General features: G+C 40.2%; 1 protein-coding gene across 9 annotated transcripts in view; it reads left to right on the top strand.

Moving 5' to 3' along the window:
• Positions 1-18,283, top strand: part of CELF2 (CUGBP Elav-like family member 2) — a 1,986,852-nt gene that overhangs the window by 1,936,976 nt on the left and 31,593 nt on the right. For 7 of the 9 annotated variants that reach the window (XM_044088293.1, XM_044088292.1, XM_044088301.1 and 4 more), the window contains 2 exons: positions 4,063-4,260; positions 13,528-13,671. In XM_044088293.1, the coding sequence (XP_043944228.1) occupies positions 4,063-4,260; positions 13,528-13,671 (342 nt within the window). The remainder of the gene's footprint in view (positions 1-4,062; positions 4,261-13,527; positions 13,672-18,283) is intronic. The other 2 variants (XM_044088297.1, XM_044088294.1) reach the window with 1 other exon arrangement.

Here is an 18,283-nt window from a genome sequence, read left to right on the forward strand (position 1 = left end):
AGTCAAGGACTTTCTCAGATGTGTTGTAGGTTGTTCCTTCATGTCACTGGCTGCAGTTTGGCATTTTTTTTTTTTTTAGCAAAAGCCCACATTCACAAACATTTACACATCTAACCTGTGAATGCAGTGAAGTAATGCTCTTGCTATGTAAATGTACTTATCCCTAAAACATGCCAGTTTCTTTTGTTGTCTGCACCATTTTGACCTTGCTTCTTATTGCTATCGGTGAGATTTTGCATTTGTATGCCTAAATATCTCATTATCTTTCTAGCTTTCAGATTACCAGCCAGGACTGTCACCAGTATTGCCCATACTATCCTGGAGTGCAAACCACTGAAAACTGCCCCCAGTGCGAGAGGTTTAGTGAGTCCTCTTAAATTCAGTGGTGGGGAAAATCGTTGCCTTACTTCACTGTTATGGCAATATTTTTTCCTATGGAGAATAGCATAAGGATCCTTTTCACAGCCCTAGTTATAATTCAAAATATCTTCAGTAGGAAAAACGCGAAGAGTAGGTCTGGATCTCCTCAAAACAGGTTTGGTGTTCAATCTCCACCCTACCCCCAGATCCTTAAGGTGAACTCAACCTCATCATCAAAGTCTTGCAGGAAGAGAGTCTGTTGATTTTCCTTCCTCTTTTGACTAGCTCCTGGTTCCTTACCCCAGAGATGGTCTAGCAGCAGACTCACTTTCAGCGGTTATTTGAGTGCAGTCACTGGGGACCATTGCAAGAACTAGTCTTTGACTGTGGCTGAGTGGAAACCCTCCTTTGAGGCATGGTTGAAAACACCCTGGTGAAAGTCATTCCTGCTGCTGAAGAGGGCTGGGGGGGGGGGGGTTCATGCTTCTGACAACCTTGATGAGGCTGCAGCACAGATTCCAAAGGCTTGGTTTCTGGCACTCTTTCTGGGCTTGATGGCAGCCAGTCTTTACACACATGAGGATGGTGCTGATGTGATGGACTGTGAGATGGCACCATTTCCAGTACCACCACTCTTTCACAGTCTTTCTGCAGGTGTCACTCCCTTGTTGCTGGTCGCTGGAGTGGTGGACAGTTTCCTTCACTCTGTTGCTAGTTTGTTTGCAGCTAATCCCATCACAGATATCCACTCCCATTCCCACTTCTTTATGCTCCAGAGAAGGATCTTAATGCTAGCTGGCTTGAGTTCATAGCAATGCCACTGGCCCTATATCCTCACAGAAACAGCTACTTCTCAGGCCTCCCCTCATTTGGTGAAATAGTAAGTTTTTTGTGAGGTATATAAACAAGCAGTGCAGTGTGAGATCTTAGCTCCCTTCATAAGGAATTATCCCTCAGCTGGGCTATTCTTCTGTCAGCAACCCATATCTTTTGGGAGATGAATGATCTAATTCTACAGTCCTTTTCTTAAACTATGTTATAGAAGTCATAGCTGGTTAGGAGATATTGTGGAAATGGGCCACTCTGGAGAACGTAATCTTCGTTTCCCCTTTTTCTGCTCCACGCAGTAAGGCATGGGAGAGTGGTAGTAGTGCAAGTATTCTGTCTGTCAAACATCATAGGTCTTTCCTTTATGCATTCTTGACTTTCCCACTCATCTCCTATCTCAACACAAAGTTTGGAGAGAAAAAAAAGCCTAAGGCTCGTTCTTCTCACCCTGCAGTAGCCAACAAGATTGTGGCTTTATGTTTATATATATATATATATATATATATATATATATATATATATATATATATATATATATATATATATATTGTGGTATCAAAACGTTTCCTGGTCCTAGCCAAGGATGCTCCGTATGATTGGAGGATATCTGGCTCCACCTAAGGGCTTGGTTAATGATGTAGACCCCTTCCTTATTCTTCCAGACTTGATAGTACAGTTATAGGGCAGAAATAATTGAATCTGCCAGGAAGCTGTTCAATATGGAGGGTTATGCCTTCAGATGTAACCAGTTTGGGCAGAGCTTAAGTCCTGTACCAGACTGGTTTGTTAGTTTCCAGGCAGTTATTACATATTTCAGACATCTGTGGACCTTGGTTATTGGAAGTGCCAGATATTTCTGTATATCATTACCTTATGGAAGACAGACTTGTGTCCCAGCAGCAGCTAGTGAACTTAGTTCCTTCAAAGGAGTCAACATCTCTGTCCTCTTTTGAGGAGTGCATTTTCTTCATGAGACCTGAACTTCATGGTAAGCAGGCTTGACCATCCTCCATTTGAGCTTGTTTGGCTCAGTTTGTTAATGTACATTTCTTTGTAAAACAGTCTTCCAGGTGGCCATCATGTCAATACAGTACTGTTGCGCTTCAAGCTCTTATGTAATTTGCCTATTTGTTTTTTCACATTGACAGGGTCTCCCCTCATGTATAATTCTGACTCTTTCCCCACCAAAGAGATTTTGAAGATTTCCTGAAATTAGACATCCAACCTCTTTTTTTGTGGCCAAAACTAGAAGAAAAGGGGTAAGTGCATAATGCATGAACTTGGGAAGAATGACCAGTTGCTCATCTCCTTTGTTCTGGGAATGGAAGGGCCTACAGCTGCCAAGCAGAAACTTTCCAAAACATTTGCTAACTCCATCATCTTTTGCCATAATTTTGGCATAATCGTGGCAATTACTGCCTCCCTTACTTGCTTGCTTCAAGAATTTGTCTGATGCAGCCAGTTTATCACTGTCTGCTTTATACTGGCTGCACACTTTTACTGAGCATTATTGCCTCATCTGTGACTTGGGGAATCTAATCATGTTCCAGTAGTTATTTGTCAGTTGATATATTTGAGGACCCTCTTTGGTTGGTCTCTAAAACCATCACTCCATCATCTGTGTTATTTTACGACTTTTTAATTATGTACCATCAAATCTGCATTATTTCTTGATTTAAGGATGATGCTCAAAGATGTCACGTTGGCAAACTACTGTGCTTTGGTTGGCATATTACACCATAGTGTGCAATGGCCAGATGGTTGGACATCCCCAAAATGTGAGATTTTACTGATAAAAGAAATGTTGTTTGTATTGCTGATTGAATACCAAGCTGGGGATATCAAGAAGGGTGCTCTAGTAGGTCAGCTGATGTGGTGGGAAGGTATTTATTGATGCTGTTGACATTGAGGATGGGTAGGGGCATGCATTGCCAGCATAGCCAAGTGAAAAGTAAGAAGCATAATGCAACAGATCTGTCAATAATACAAAATAAAAGTGAAATCCATCGTTAGAAATGTAGGTGATATCAATTTTTGTGGACCGGCTTTTTCACAATTATTGCCTATTTTACGTGTCCTTTCCTTGTTTCTGTATTAAAATCTGATAAAAAAAGACTAATCTGTAGATATTTGCTGGGGTCTACCTTAGTAATTCAGGTTTGGGCAAAAAATGCAAAAAGCCAAAGGAATGGTGGAGAATTCAGGAGATGTGCAGACTTTGTTGGTGGTGGTGTGGAGGGGAGTGCCTTCCAAATTTCTGACTGCCACTGTGGACTAAGAGAGTTTTGCCTTTCCTGCAAGAATGTGTAATTAAATGCAGGAGGATATATGTAGATTCAAGTGTGGCAGAGGGCTTTGATGAGTCGCATACTTACAAATGCTGACATTGTCAAGATTTCCTCTTACTTATTGTGTAAATTATGTTAGCATGGAAAAGTAGGTCTGTACCCCTTTCTACCTAGGATGCTGTTTTGGGAAGTGGCTGCCTGCAGTACAGTGGGGGTTAGGTCTTTGATATGGGCAAAGTAGTGTGCTGTGGTATCGCATCATCACCCTGTTTGGAAATATTTAATATTTCCAAAACAAATTAACAATTAGCTTACATTTTGCACTTTCAAATGCAAGAGTGTAATCATTGAAGAACTTTAATGAAAAATGACTGTCTGTGCAAATTACTTTTTTTAGGCTCTTAAGAGTTTAAACGCCTATTTGCACATTAGTTTAGCATGAAATGGGTTACTTATAGTCCTGTTACACAGGTAAAGTATTGTGGTGTTGCTGTGTTTTATGTGAAAAAAAGTTCCTAAATTTATTGCTTTAATCACGAATGAACAAGAACGATTTCTTTTCTCTGTTGTTGGGTTTTATGTAAAGTTGCTCAAATGCTCTCAGGTATGGCGGCTCTGAATGGAGGACTTGGTGCAACAGGACTGACGAATGGTACAGCTGGTACCATGGATGCCCTAACACAAGCCTACTCAGGAATTCAGCAGTATGCTGCTGCAGCACTGCCAACATTGTACAGTCAAAGTCTGCTGCAACAACAGAGTGCTGCCGGCAGCCAGAAAGAAGGTAAGTTAAAAAACATTCAGAAATGCATGTCTTACACTGTAAATAAATGTTATAAGGTTTGCTTGCACCAAGCACTGGCATGCTTTTAATAATCTGATGTCTTTAGGTAAGAAGTCATATTTCATCTAGTTACAGGTGGCATTTTATAATAATAAGGATGCAGATTCCAGAAGTGTCTCACAGTTACAGTATGCCACAGTTGTATTCTGAAGGGTCTCTTTATCGTATTGCAGACACAGGTACAGTTGCATGTTATGTACTTTGAGGAGACCTCTGTCCTGCCCATTAATGCAGGACTAAACAGTCTGCCTCTGCAGTGACATAGCAAGTTGTTTTTGTTAATGACAAAGACCAAGCTCTTCTACCATCAGTGATTGACTACATCATAGAATAGACTGCATCATAGAGTGAACAGTGCCATCAATGAGTTTGCTTATTTAGGTTTAATTCATTTGGTAGAGCCACTGAATCTACATGCTATTTTTCACTGAAGACTAGAAGTGCAGGGCAGTTAATGGGGTTTCTCTCTCAAACTGCTCTGGGGTACATCTATTAGAAAATGGGGGATTGTTTGTCCAGATCTGCAGTGGTTGTAGTTAAATTAATCCACATTTAGCTCTACATTGCAAACTGAAAAAATCCTAGCTGTTATATTTGCTTAGCAATTTGATATAAATAGGTATAACAATTAATTTTCAAGACTAAGTGGAATGTTTTCGCAGGTCCACCATGAATAACCACAATATCCTCAGTCATTAGTGCCCAGTTTTGAATTCTGTACCTTGGGTTTGCATGCCGTCTGTTTTACCCTCATGTTGTAGTTCTCTTTGTAAGCCAGTCTTAAAGAATAATGTAAACACTTGGATGATGGTGATGTCTTTAAAAGTTCTGTAAATTGTATAGATACATAAATTTTACTGCTTTATATAAAAGATGAAGATAACATTCAGAGTAGTGAGGGGGTTTATCTTAAAGATAATTTTGCAGTGTTTTACTTTTCTCAAAAATGGATTATTCTGGACTGTATACACCATTCCTAATTGCCCATCATCATCATCATCATGATTTTTGCTAGCATTCCATTTCCACAGTGCAGGTCAAGACACTGTTTTGTTAGCAACAGCATGTGATTTCCGAACTCTCATAGTCAAAGTGAACAGACAGCTATATCTTTTGTTGCTTTTTTTTTTTATGTCTAGTGTTTCTGTTTTCCTTCACTTTAAATTTTATCAATACTGCTTAGTATCAATGGAAATGAGGTGCTCATTAGAACAGAATATGTGGTAGTATGAACATAGAGAAATCTTCTGTTTTCCTGTCTCACAGGACAGTGTTTCTGTGATGTCTATTGGGACTCATCCTGCCTGATGGCTTTTCTTCCTCTGGGCAGAGTAGAACATTACAAGGAACGATTTCTGATGTTTTACAGTCAGATTTTGGCAACTACCAGGAAATATCTCATAATTTTAGGTTTCGTAACCTTCTACTATTCTATTCTTTTCTGTTCCCTCCTTTGGCCAGACTTCATATGAGGAATATTCACTGGTTTGAAATAGTAGTTTGGACCTAACAGCGGCACCCCCTTTCAATTCAAATTCTAGTGTTGGTGTTTGCGAAGAAATTACTGTCATAGGTGGGTCAGTTGTCTCTCAACCCAGGTCTCCCTTTTCCTACCAGCCCTACTCAGTCCGTAACCACAGATGCATCAGACTTTGTTTGGGAAGCCGTGTCTAAGGAAATGAGTCTACCACCTCCGAAACAAACAAGACAAATTAAAGCACATTAATGTCAAGGAAATGATTGCTGCAACAATTGCTTTCAAATCTGTGAACCATCTTTGCACAGTCCCACTGCTAGTAACCACAGTCAACACCCCATTGAATGTGCTGCATAAGCAAACAAGGCAGAACCAGTCCCTACCCTCTTTTCACAGCAGCTACGGTAGCCTGGGAATTAGATACTCTGTTCAGTTTGTTTCTCTAGGCTACCTACATTTCTTCAGTGCAAAACATACTGCAGACAACATGAGCAAGACCAAGACAGACCCTCTCAGAATGGAAGTTGTACCCAAGAGTCTGCCAGGAATCGGTCCATCTGTGAGGAACTCCTCAAGTACATCTTTTGCTTTCAGCCACAACAGACAGTTAAAAGAAATTTTGCTTGAGGATTTTCTTGTATGCAGGCTTGGAAGAGGGTTACCTTTCATGTCCATCGTTAGGAATGTTCCTGTATGCCTTTCCCCTGATGATCATGGGTCTTTCAAAGATGCAGAAGGACTGTCCAATGATAATTATGGTGAGCCCTTTTTGGTTCAAGCCTCAGCAGTTCTCACTTATTTTGAAAATGGCCAAGGGCAATTATCACTGGCTGCCTCATGTAATGGACTTACGCAAGACAGGAGTTATTTGATACACCCCCACCTTCAACAACTTCAGCTGACTGCCTGGACGATAGAATCTTAGTATCTTTTTGACACTTTTTTCTGAGGACATGCAGCAGGTAGTAAAAAGGCAAAAGAAATCTAGAAAGTCATATATAGGTAAGTGTGAAGGTTTTTCTAGTTGGCTTAGACTCCTTGGCTCTGCAGCATTTTTCTGAGTTATTATCCTTTGGCTTTTCTTACTCTTCTATCAAGATTCACCATTAGGCTATCTCTGCTTCTGTGCCCTTAATTCCCCCTTTTCTACCCTACCTGAAGTAAGAGAGTTTTTGAAAGGGGTTTTACATATCCATCCACCTAGAAGGAAGGTGCTCCTTTTTCAGATATTTTTAAAATGGAAAAACTTGCACTGCTTCCTTTTGCAACCTGGTCATGAAGCTATTTTTAAACCTTTATTTAGAAAACAGTGTTGCTAAGGCGGCCACGGTAGTACAGCGGTTAGCGTTGCCGCCTCACAGCAAGAGGTTATCTGGTTCGATTCTCGACTGGGGTGCCTTCTGTGTGGAGTCTGCATGTCCTCCCTGTGGTCACGTGGGTTTTCTCCGGGTGCTCCGGTTTCCTCCCACATCCCAAAGACATGCTGTAGGTGGATTGGACACTCTAAATTGGCCATAGGTATGGGTGCGTGCATGTGTGTGCCTTCTGTGGAAGGTTGGGTGCCGGGCTGGCAACTCAACACTGTAAAACTCCACTGCCAATCATGAGCGGACAGGTGATCTGCTGTGGCGACCCCTAACCGGGAAAAGCCGAAAGAAGAAGAAGATTTAGAAAACAGTGTTGCTCATTGCTCTGACTTCTGCAATGGAGTGTCTGAGTTACAGACTCTTGGAGAGTCATCGGTATCTTCTTTTTCACACTGATAAGGTAATTTTAAGAATAAATCCTTCCTTCCTTTGGCCTGAGGTTAATTTCAGAGTTTAGATTGAGCCAGGCAAATAATTAATCTCCCTGTTTTCTTTCCAGAACCTAAAAATGAGAGAGAGAGAGAGAGAGAGAGCATTTTACACACAGTAGCTGTCCAGAGACAACTCAAATACTACACTGACAAGACTAGACAAAAACCTCAGGACTTTTGATCAATTGTTTTATTTTTTTCCTTATGAAATTAAGAAAACGGGAGAGACTGTGTCAAAACAGACAATTTCTAAATGGTTGTCTTCAGCTATTGTTTTTTTGTTGTTCTCACCATAACAGGACACTTCAAAGTTAGGGCCTACTCTGTCAGTGTTCTGGGTACTTCACTGCCTTTTTTGGAAAGGTGTAGACACTAGAAATGTAATAAATATAGCAGCTGGTCATCTGTAAAAACCTTAACCAAGCACTACAAACCAAGTTCCTCTTCTAGATCCGGAACAGGCTTTCATTTGACTGTTTTCCAGGGACTCCTAACTCTGATACTCCTTCCTTTCTTTTTAAACTCTGGTATTCATCTCATTTAGCTTTGGCAACTGCAACAGTGATCTACTCGGTCAAAGTTTTGGCTACTTCACTGGCTTTTTTGGAAAGGTGCAGACACTAGAAATGTAATAAATATAGCAGCTGGTCATCTGTAAACACCTTAACCAAGCACTACAAACCAAGTTCCTCTTCTAGGTCCAGAACAGGCTTTCATATGACTGTTTTCCAGGGACTCCTAGACTCTGATCCTCCTCCCGTTCTTTTTAAGTTCTGGTGTTCATCCCATTTAGCTTTGGCTACTGCAACAGTGATCGAATCATGAACATAGTACAAGTGTGTAAGTAAACTTACCATAGCATTAGATGTTTGAATAGATTACTGTTACAGTAGCCACACTTTTTTTATGCCAAGGTGTGGGATTATTTTTATTACTGTTCCTATCTCGCTGGGCTTTAACCTCCTCCTGAGGCAAGAAAGTTCTGAAGTTGTGAAGCCCTAGCTGCTGATTTTGTACTGTTCTCCTTGAGCTATACAGAGGCTAGGCTGAGTGGAAAGTACCCTAAAGCTTTGGAAGCTGGTTGGCTGATCCAATCCTAGGCAGAATGTCCCAAATAGCTATGGTACTTGCAGCAGCGATTTATTTGAACATATAATGTTATGGCAAGTTTACTTTCACAAATGTACTTTATTCCTTCATTTCTGTGTATGCACAACTATCTTGCATTTTAAATTTATTTACACTTAAAATACATTATCATCTCCATATCAGCTTCCTTCTGGAAGTCTTTATCCCCCAAATTCTGCTAGCTTCTAACAAAAAAACTTTCTATATTCTTGTATTCTAAAAGGCATGACTTAACCATCTCCTCAACTTGACTTGTTTCACTCTCTTTCTCTCTCCCTTATATTTGTAGTTCATAGACACTTTAATTGGCAATTTAGTCAGCATTAAGTGCCGCTTAGTTATCCATATCAGCCCTAACATACTTTTTACAGCTCTTTTATGCCCAAATGAAATATCTTGCCATTGATCTCCAGTATAATAATCTGTCATTACTGCTGTATAGCGTTTTCTATTTTGAAGCATATCCCCAGTATATAATTTTCCCTTTCTACTGCCATGTTTCTACTCTTATGTGTTGCACACAGTTCCCAAAAATTTCCACGGCCCCATGACCACATTTCCCATGTCTGTATAAATATCAGCTTGTGTCTCACCTGAAAGTAGGCACATGCTTATTGGGACTAATCCAGAGAGTAAAAATGAATACAATCTTGCAGTGGAAATGGAATCTTCCACCTGGAGTGCAAACATTTTTGTGCCCTTAGAAAAGAGAGATTTCACTTTTATTTCATTGTTTGAGATGTATAATTTAGATAGTTAATACTTCAGAAGTTAGAGGCAGTGAGTAGTAGTGTATTAAATTTAAACACAGCAGTATATTATTAATGTTATGAAATGAGTCGAAAACAGTACTCACTACAGCTGAACAACACAATGACCACCAGAAATGTATATCTACAAATGTAAAAAACCACACAGACTGGCAGTAGAAATGCAGACAAGAAGTCCAAATTCCACAAAATAAATTTATTGGTAAGCGCTTTCATTTAGTGAAGTCACCAAACGTCTTCAGTTTGGTGACTTCACTAAACGAAAGCACTTACCAATACATTTCTTTTGTGGAACTTGGATTTCTTGTTTGCATTTCTACTGGCCAGCCTGTGTGTTTTTTTATAGTTTTTGTTTTTTGGTCGTGGTTTATACCTATAAATGTGTAAAATTTTCAATCTGCTGAGTCATATTTATGGTAATATACTCCACCAGATGAATAGCCATTCTTTTTAATATGAAGTGTTAGGATTTGTCTAATGTTTCATCCAGCTGATGCAGACTGTTATTCCACCAAAACATCCTACCCTATACTGTAATCCATGAAGTAATTCCTGGTGAAAGAAAAAAAAATAGTGTAGTGTGTAGTACAGCAAAAAGCTGAAAGACATTGCAGGAAGGTTGTGTTTTTTTCTTGTAATTTTTATTTTACTGCAGCACTTATAACTCGGGGAGTGAGTGCTGTCATTCTTTTTCCTTTCCAAAAAAAATTGACCACACACTGATTACTTGGCAAGGCATAGCAAGGCAATGGTTCAGGCAAATGCTGTATTATATGAATGGGCCTAACCTTTGCAGGTGGTGCTTTTAATTGTTAGCATTATAGGTAGGGAGGTTAGTGGAGGGCACCCTTCAAGCTGCAGGGCACTATTTAATCAAATATAGTACCTCTGTGTATTCTCCACATGCTGGTAATAACCAAATGCTGTCAGGTTAGTTGTTCAACATTTAAATTAGCGTTGCAATAGCCTAAGCTGTTTGGGTTATATTCTTAACTAGGATCTGACAACCAGCCAGCTTGAAAAGCTTTTGGGCACCTTCCACATGCCCAAACTGACAATGAATCAAGCAGAGCCAGGCAAAAGGCAATTTGTGTACCAGAAGCTTCAGAGCTTTCTTGCTGCCTAAGTGCTCTGCTGCTATGGGCTTTGAGGAACTGATGGTTAATTAACAATCCTGTCATGGCTGGGTAGATAAGTTCCCCTATGGAGAAAACCCACAATGACATAAGTTTTCTGTGAAAAAAGTTTTTTTTTCTGTTTCAGTTTTTATTTCATGCTAGGAAGTGTTTTGTACATGGACTGACATCATTTTTACTTGTGTAATGCCCTTGTGAGAAAACTGTGTAAAAATCTAATTTTCCTTAACTTTTGTAGAATGTGTGTGTGTGTGTGTTTGTAGCAGGGTTTGGTACTTGTGGAGACTATTGTCAAAGATTTTAGCTCAGAACCTTCATTTTCCCGTTAGGATGTTTACCGACTCACTCAGGCTTCATTACCCACTTGTAAGATCTCCTTCCCACCTTTGAACATGGAGCACTTGTCTGTCTCCATGGTTCTTGCTACCCCATCTACAAGAAGAAAAAAGTTGTTAGGAATTCTTTAAGTGTCCTGGCAGCTCCATCACTACCTCAGCCAGTAGTGGTGAGACTGCTGTGGCCAAAACTGATTCCTTGGACCACCCATCTTTTCTTCCTGGTCCCACTGGTTTAGGTCATCTGGAAGCTACTAAGGACATGGAGATTACTACATCTCCTGCGACTGTAGGGTTACCCTCACAGGGCAAGGGAGAACCACTTTCAAGTCTCAGGGCAAGGAGCCAGTGAAGATATAGTACTTGGCCAGGGTAAGGTGCTTAATTCCCAGTCCTAGTGTTATTGTCATGTGTCACTCTCATTTCAGGGAATCTTCTAAGAAAAAGCAGAACATAAAAATATTTCTTCTTCTGTATCCTTAACTATGGACAGGGAAGATTTGCTAAGGGTTTACTCACTCATTCTGTGTCTTCAGTGCCGTCTAATAAAAAAAAGAAAAAAAGATTTCCGTCACAGTCTGACAGTGATTTTCCAGTCAGATGAGCAGGGAGGGGAGGAGTGTGATTCTTCAGTTAATTCTCCTCAAGCTGAACATTGCCCTTAGGATCCCCTTTTCTTCTTATCCTTAATTCAAGCAGTTTTTGAAAAGGGTTTTATATATCCATCCACCAAGGAAATGTGTGCCTCCCCCTAAGGATCTTAATTTTTTGCTTGAAAAACTAACACATCTTCCATTTGAGGCAGCTCATCAGGCAGACTTGAGGTTCTTAACATGGACAGCTGTGCTACTCATTGATCTGACTTTTGTCAGTCTTATTTCCTATAAGGACAGGATTTCTATGAGAACTATTCCTTCTTTTATGCCTAAAGTGGTTTCAGAGTTTATTTTAAGGCAGACTATTAATCTCCCTGCATTCTTTCCATAACCTAAAAATAAGGGAGAAGGAATATTACATACACTAGATGTCCACAAGCAGCTCAGATGGACAGAAGAAAATCCTTCATGAAAGCCAATTAGCTCTTTGTCTCCTATAAAGGTTAAAAAATAAAAGAGGACATAATGGACAACTTCCAGATGGTTGTCTGTCTGTATTTCTTTTTGTTATGCTCACCATAATAAGCCACTTTCAGATAGGGTCCATGCCCATTCTAGCAAGCATTTGGCAGCATCTGTGGCTTTCTGGAAAAGGGTAGACCTATGCTATGTGCACCATAATAAGCCACGTTCAGACAGGGTCCATGCCCATTCTAGCAGGCATTTGGCAGCTTCTGTGGCTTTCTGGAAAGGGGTAGACTATAGATGGATTCTAGAGGCAGCAACTTGGTCCTTTGTACATACTTTCAGAAAGCATTACAAGCTAGATTCATTTTCAAAGTCCAGATCAAGATTTCCTAGGACCATTCCCCAGGGTTTCCTGAAATATTGGATTCCTTCCTCCCTAATTTTTCCTAAGGGATAATAATCTACCCAAGTAGCTTAGGCTACTGCAACAGTGATCTAAATGCTTAACATGATATGGTTGTGTTAAGTAAGATTAACATAACAGTATATGTTCTTATAGGTCGCTGTTGCAGTGGCTGCTGCTAGCCCCCTTGCTTGGCTTTTTTAGATGTATTGACAGGGTATGAATGTATATCCCCTAGTGTGTATACCTGCACTGCTTTTTGTGTGGTGGTTCCTTACAGCGCTGTAGCCTCCCTTTTTGGGGTAAGAAAGTTCTGAAACTTTTGGTGCTCAAACTGCCTGTTTATATAGATCTGTTTGAGCCACTGGCAATCTGAGCAGGTGGAGAGTGCCCCTAAAGCTTTTAAAACTGGCCAGTGGAAATATCTTAGGCAAGAATATTACCCAAATAGCTTAGGCTACTGCAACACTGATTTTTTAAAACTACTACTGTTATGGTAAGTTTTCTTAGACAACTTTACTTTCTGTTTAGTGTAATGTAGGTGGTACCCACACATTTCCTTTCTGCACAAAGGTACCATCAGAGCAAACTTTTAGTTTGGAGAAGAGCATAAAGAATAGGAGAGATGCTGACTCCAGACGTGCCTCATAGATGCAGCACAATATGATCTTGCTCTTAAAGGCTACTTGATCATAATAAGAATTAAGTCCTGCAGCAGAAAAACAAAATGTACTGTGTCACAGTATGCTTCAGTGATTTTCAGTCCATTTGCTGTTTTGCGTGATATAACATTGACACCTCTTCTAAATTTCTAAATTTTTTTTGGAGGGGGGTGTTTCTAATCGCCAGCAGAAAGTACTTGTTGAAAACAATGTGAATCTAGTAATTTTTTGCAAGTATGGTCATCACCGTAGTCTTCATTAAAGCAACTGGTTTAATTTTTCTTTCAGTGTAATGTATGCATTTGGAGCAATTATTAGAAAAAAATAGCCATAGATGAACAGCAGCATTTTGTACATTTACTGAAGCAATCAATTATTTGCACACTAGCAACACGACATTAATCAGTTCTCATCTAACTTTATCTTCTGTTTAGGACCAGAAGGGGCAAACCTCTTCATCTATCACCTCCCGCAGGAGTTTGGAGACCAGGATATTCTGCAGATGTTCATGCCTTTTGGAAATGTGATATCTGCAAAAGTCTTCATTGATAAGCAGACCAATCTGAGCAAGTGTTTTGGTATGTAAAAAAAAAATGTCAGTAGCACATGCTTAGCATCAGTGAGAACATTGTGAGAAAATTAGCACAGAAAACATCAATCACTCAGTCATCTTTGTTTTTCTGGGCAACACTGATTAAAAACTGCAACACAGAGACACTAGTCCTGGAACCACACATGCTGTTAGGCTATGATGACATTTAATTTCATCTGGAGTATTTGTGTGTGGTACCCCCTTTACTGTTTGTTGCATTTTTTTTTATATAAAAACAGTGATCTTTAGGAAGATTACTATTGTTGTCTGTTTTATTTTTAATTGAGCCTTTGTGTTTGATGTTATTTCCCCACTGTTGAGCCTGTTTTAGTATTTCTTCGGGTACAGTAAAATTGAGGTAGAGTTGCATTCTGGGTTGTTCCTGTACTGTTTAATGTCAACGCCTATAAACACTGAGTTTAAGTAGTGTCATGCCAGGATGTTGCTTTGTCATTCTAATGCCACCTGTCACAGTTATTTGTCAGTGGAATTCAGTTCCTTTTAATTTTAAGAAATATGAATTACAAAAGTATGCCAGCTTTTGCCTGCCAGTACTGTGAGGTGTAGCTCGTCGTCCTAACATATCTTTCCCCTTTCTGTGCTGCAGGTCAGGAAAAGACCAGTCATTTTGAAAGCCATTTGTTGCATTCACGTTGTACGAGTTGTTCAGCATTTTGTTGTGTATAAAAGTTTTCATTTCCCACATTTAATAGTCTCGTCACCATAGTTTGTTTCTTCTAGCTTTAGTTACAACTGCTTGCCTTAGATATCACCACCATCATCTTTTGTCTCATAAAAGTGCATCACTTGTGAGCAGTAAATAAGATTTCAGCTTATCTTTTCTTTATCTCAGGCTTAGTGTTGGGTAATGCCACATCAGCTGGCATCTTAACTAGCCAGAGGTATATTAGCAATGATGAAGGCTTGGTCTACCCAAATACTACCTGCAGTTACAGCCTCTAGTCACTAGGGAAGATGCTGTATAAATACAAGAGGGCTTTGGAATGAGATCTAATATCTGAAGCCAGCTCTTTAAGTATATAGTGCCCATGGCATTTTTTTTTTATTTTAATCATCCCACATTTGTTTATGTATATGTGTGTGTGTGTGTGTGTGTGTGTGTATATATATATTTGTGTATATATATATATATATATATGTGTGTATATATATATATATATATATATATATATATATATATATATATATATATAAAATACACACACACACACACATATATATATATATATATATGTACACACGTGTGTATATACATATATATATATATATATATATATATATATATATATATATATATATATATATATACACACACACATATATACACTGGTCTACTTCTAAATTTCAGACTTTCACAAGTTTGAATTTCTTATGGCTGAGACCATAAGAGCAAAAGTGTGAAAGTTCAAACCATTTAAATGGAGATTGCCGTACAACCCGGAAGGGTTTATTCACCATTTTCTTCACTTTAGTGTGATCTCAGAGTTGTTATATTTAATTAGCAGGGTGTGTGGGAGAGGAGGGAGGCTTCCCCCCTGCAAAAAACGTAAAATAAAATTGTTTTTCATTTTATTTATTTAAATTTTAAACTTTTGCATGTTCGATCTTATGCTTTCAACCATAAGAAATTCAAACTTGTGAAAGTTTAAAATTTAGAAGAAGACCAGTATACACAAGCAATACACACTTGTGTATATGTCATTTGTCTCAGCTGTCCAGAATTCCTCTCAGCTGTTCAGATTTTTACAGAATATCATTTCCTAATCATATTTTTTGGCTATTTCTCTCAAAATTTGTGGTTTTATGGCAAATCATCAAGGATTGAAGACACTATATAGTGACACATATTTGAGTTTCAGACTTCATATCCTTCAGAAAATGTATGTTAATGCAAAACCTATTACTCTAGTAATTTCTAAGCTTATTAGAGCAATATTTAAAATCGGTCCTGAATTTTGTGTTTTTATCTCTCCATTAGTTTGGCTTTGTCCAGATTTATTGTTCTTAAAAGTTGAGAGGTATGATGTGTACATAAACATTTATACCTATATAAATGTACTAGGTAAGAATAAATGCGGAACTTTGAGAACGATATTTTGAGTGTATCTGGCATGGCTTAGTGGTAAACCACTTTGTCTATGGTGTGCAGGGTCCTGGGTTCGAGCCTTGCAGAGGCTGTTTATTTCGTCATCGTCCATGCTGGTGTGAATGACCTGAGACATAGCTCCCTGGACTACATGAAAAGAAACGTAGAGGAGCTCTCTGATCATGTAGCCCAGGCCGGTATGACCCTGACCTTGAGTAGCATCTTGCCCACACCAAGAATAATGCCACAGTATAAAGACACAATGATCAATTTTAACAATTGGCTAAAGTATTGGTGTCATTCAAAGGGGATCCAGTGTCTGTCAGCCTGGGATGACATGCTCGACAAGCTACGTTGCTTCGCTAGGGACAGCTTGCACCTGTTACCCCTGGGCTTTCGAATACTGGCTAAGGCTCTTGCCACCCCCATAGTGCCTTTCCTAGGCAGGGCTCAAAAGACAAACCCACCTCCATAGACAACACAAGAAAAAAGAAACTAAGGGTAATGCTGCTCAAAGCCAGAAGTCTAAACCTCAAGATGCACGCACTCGAGGCTCTCCTCAGTATGGAGAATATCGATATCTGAGCAGTAACAGAAACCTGGTTCAAGGCTCCCGAGAGCACCCCAGCACTACCAGGTTGTACCTCATACCATGCTTTTCGGCCCCAAAACTCGGACTGAAACACAAAAGGAGGGTGAGTATCCATATTCATCAAAGATACCCACACCTCCAGGTTAGTGGCATTGCACGAAGCATCGGAGACTATCCATGTGCAACTAACAGTGGGCAAAACTGCCTTTCAGTTTGTAGCCTGCTACAGACCACCCTCCCAAACTCAGGAACCCCACTCGGCTTTCCTGAGAACACTGGAGAATATGAAGATCTCTCCAAACACCATTATATTGGGTGACTTCAACTTCCCAAACATAGACTGGGAGTACTACTCAAGCCCCAACACCCTCGCCCAACGGTTCCTAGAATTTATAAACTCAAATGCTATGGAACTACTGGTCACCACTCCCACAAGAGGGGAAAACATATTGGACCTGATCATCACCAACATGGGGACTTTATGTTCCATACCAGAGGTATACCCCTCATTGGTAAGATCTGACCATAAATTAATCTCACTGGACATCCATATCCCGTCCCCAACCCCAGCCAAGGAAACCACGGTGAAGAACTTCTCAAAAGCAAACTTCACACTTCTCAAAACCGAGGTGGAATCCTTCAAAGCCCCCGGGCCAGTGGAAAATACGGCCCAAACCGCAGAATCCTTTACAAACGCATTCTTTGGACACCTACAAGAATGCATGGATCGTGCTATCCCAAATAAAACCAAGACTCACTCCTCCAAAGGCAGGAGACCTGTCTCGTGGACCCCAGCCATAAATAAGCTATACAACAGGAGGAGGAAGCTACTACATGATAGAGCAAAATTCCAAAAAGGGAAGGCATGTCTGATCAGTACTAGCAAGAAACTACAATCCCTCATAAAATCATCTGAGGCCAGCTTCGAAAGAAAAATTGCACAAGACGCTAAAGATAATCACAAAGCCTTCTTTAGTTATGTCAGGAACCTGGGTGGCAACGCCCAGATATGCTCTGAGTTAGTGCAAAATGACAAAAAATACACTGAAGCCACAGACATTGCCAACATCCTGGCAGACATGTTCAGTGCAAACTTCTCCCCCCCCCTTCCCCCCCAAAAGAGCAAATGTCTATCCCAACAGAGTGTAGTCTCCCTGACATCACAGATGCCCTCTCCAAAGCAAAAAACACAGCATCAATGGGACCGGACAGTGTCCCGGGCTACGTCTTACACGAGCTCCAAGAAGAACTGAACCCTCACATAAAGTCACTGTTCAATCTCAGCCTTACTACAGGATATACACCCAAGGAATGGTGTACAGCAACAGTGGTCCCACTCCACAAAGGCGGTCCACAACAGACCCTGGAAACTATCGCCCTATAAGCCTGACTAGCCTGGTCTGCAAAGCTATGGAGCGTATCATCATGGAACTCATAAAGAAAGACATTGGGAACCTCCAAATACTGGATCCTACCCAATTCAGCTTTGTTAAGGGCAGATCTTGCCTCTTGAACCTGGTTGACTTCTTTGAAACAGTCACCAAGGCCATAGATGAAGGGAAGGTAGTCCACACAGCCTACCTGGACCTTGCAAAAGCCTTCGACACAATACCCCACTCGGGCATCATAAATAAGCTCACCAGCTTAAATATCAACCCCTATGTCACAAGATGGGTTGCAAACTGGCTCAGGGATAGAACCCACATGGTCAGAATTACAGGTGCCATGTCAGACTCTAAACCAGTCACAAGTGGCGTCCCACAAGGCTCAGTCCTGGGACCTCTCTTGTTCAGTATATATTTCTCTGAGGTACAGGCTAACACGGGAGGACTTTGGCTGACCAAGTTCGCAGATGACTGTAAACTGGGTGCCATAATCGACTTGCCGACTTACACAAGC

The sequence above is a fragment of the Protopterus annectens genome, chromosome 11.part0 (assembly GCF_019279795.1).
Source record: "Protopterus annectens isolate FY-2018-M chromosome 11.part0, PAN1.0, whole genome shotgun sequence".
NCBI classification, from domain to species: domain Eukaryota; kingdom Metazoa; phylum Chordata; order Ceratodontiformes; family Protopteridae; genus Protopterus; species Protopterus annectens.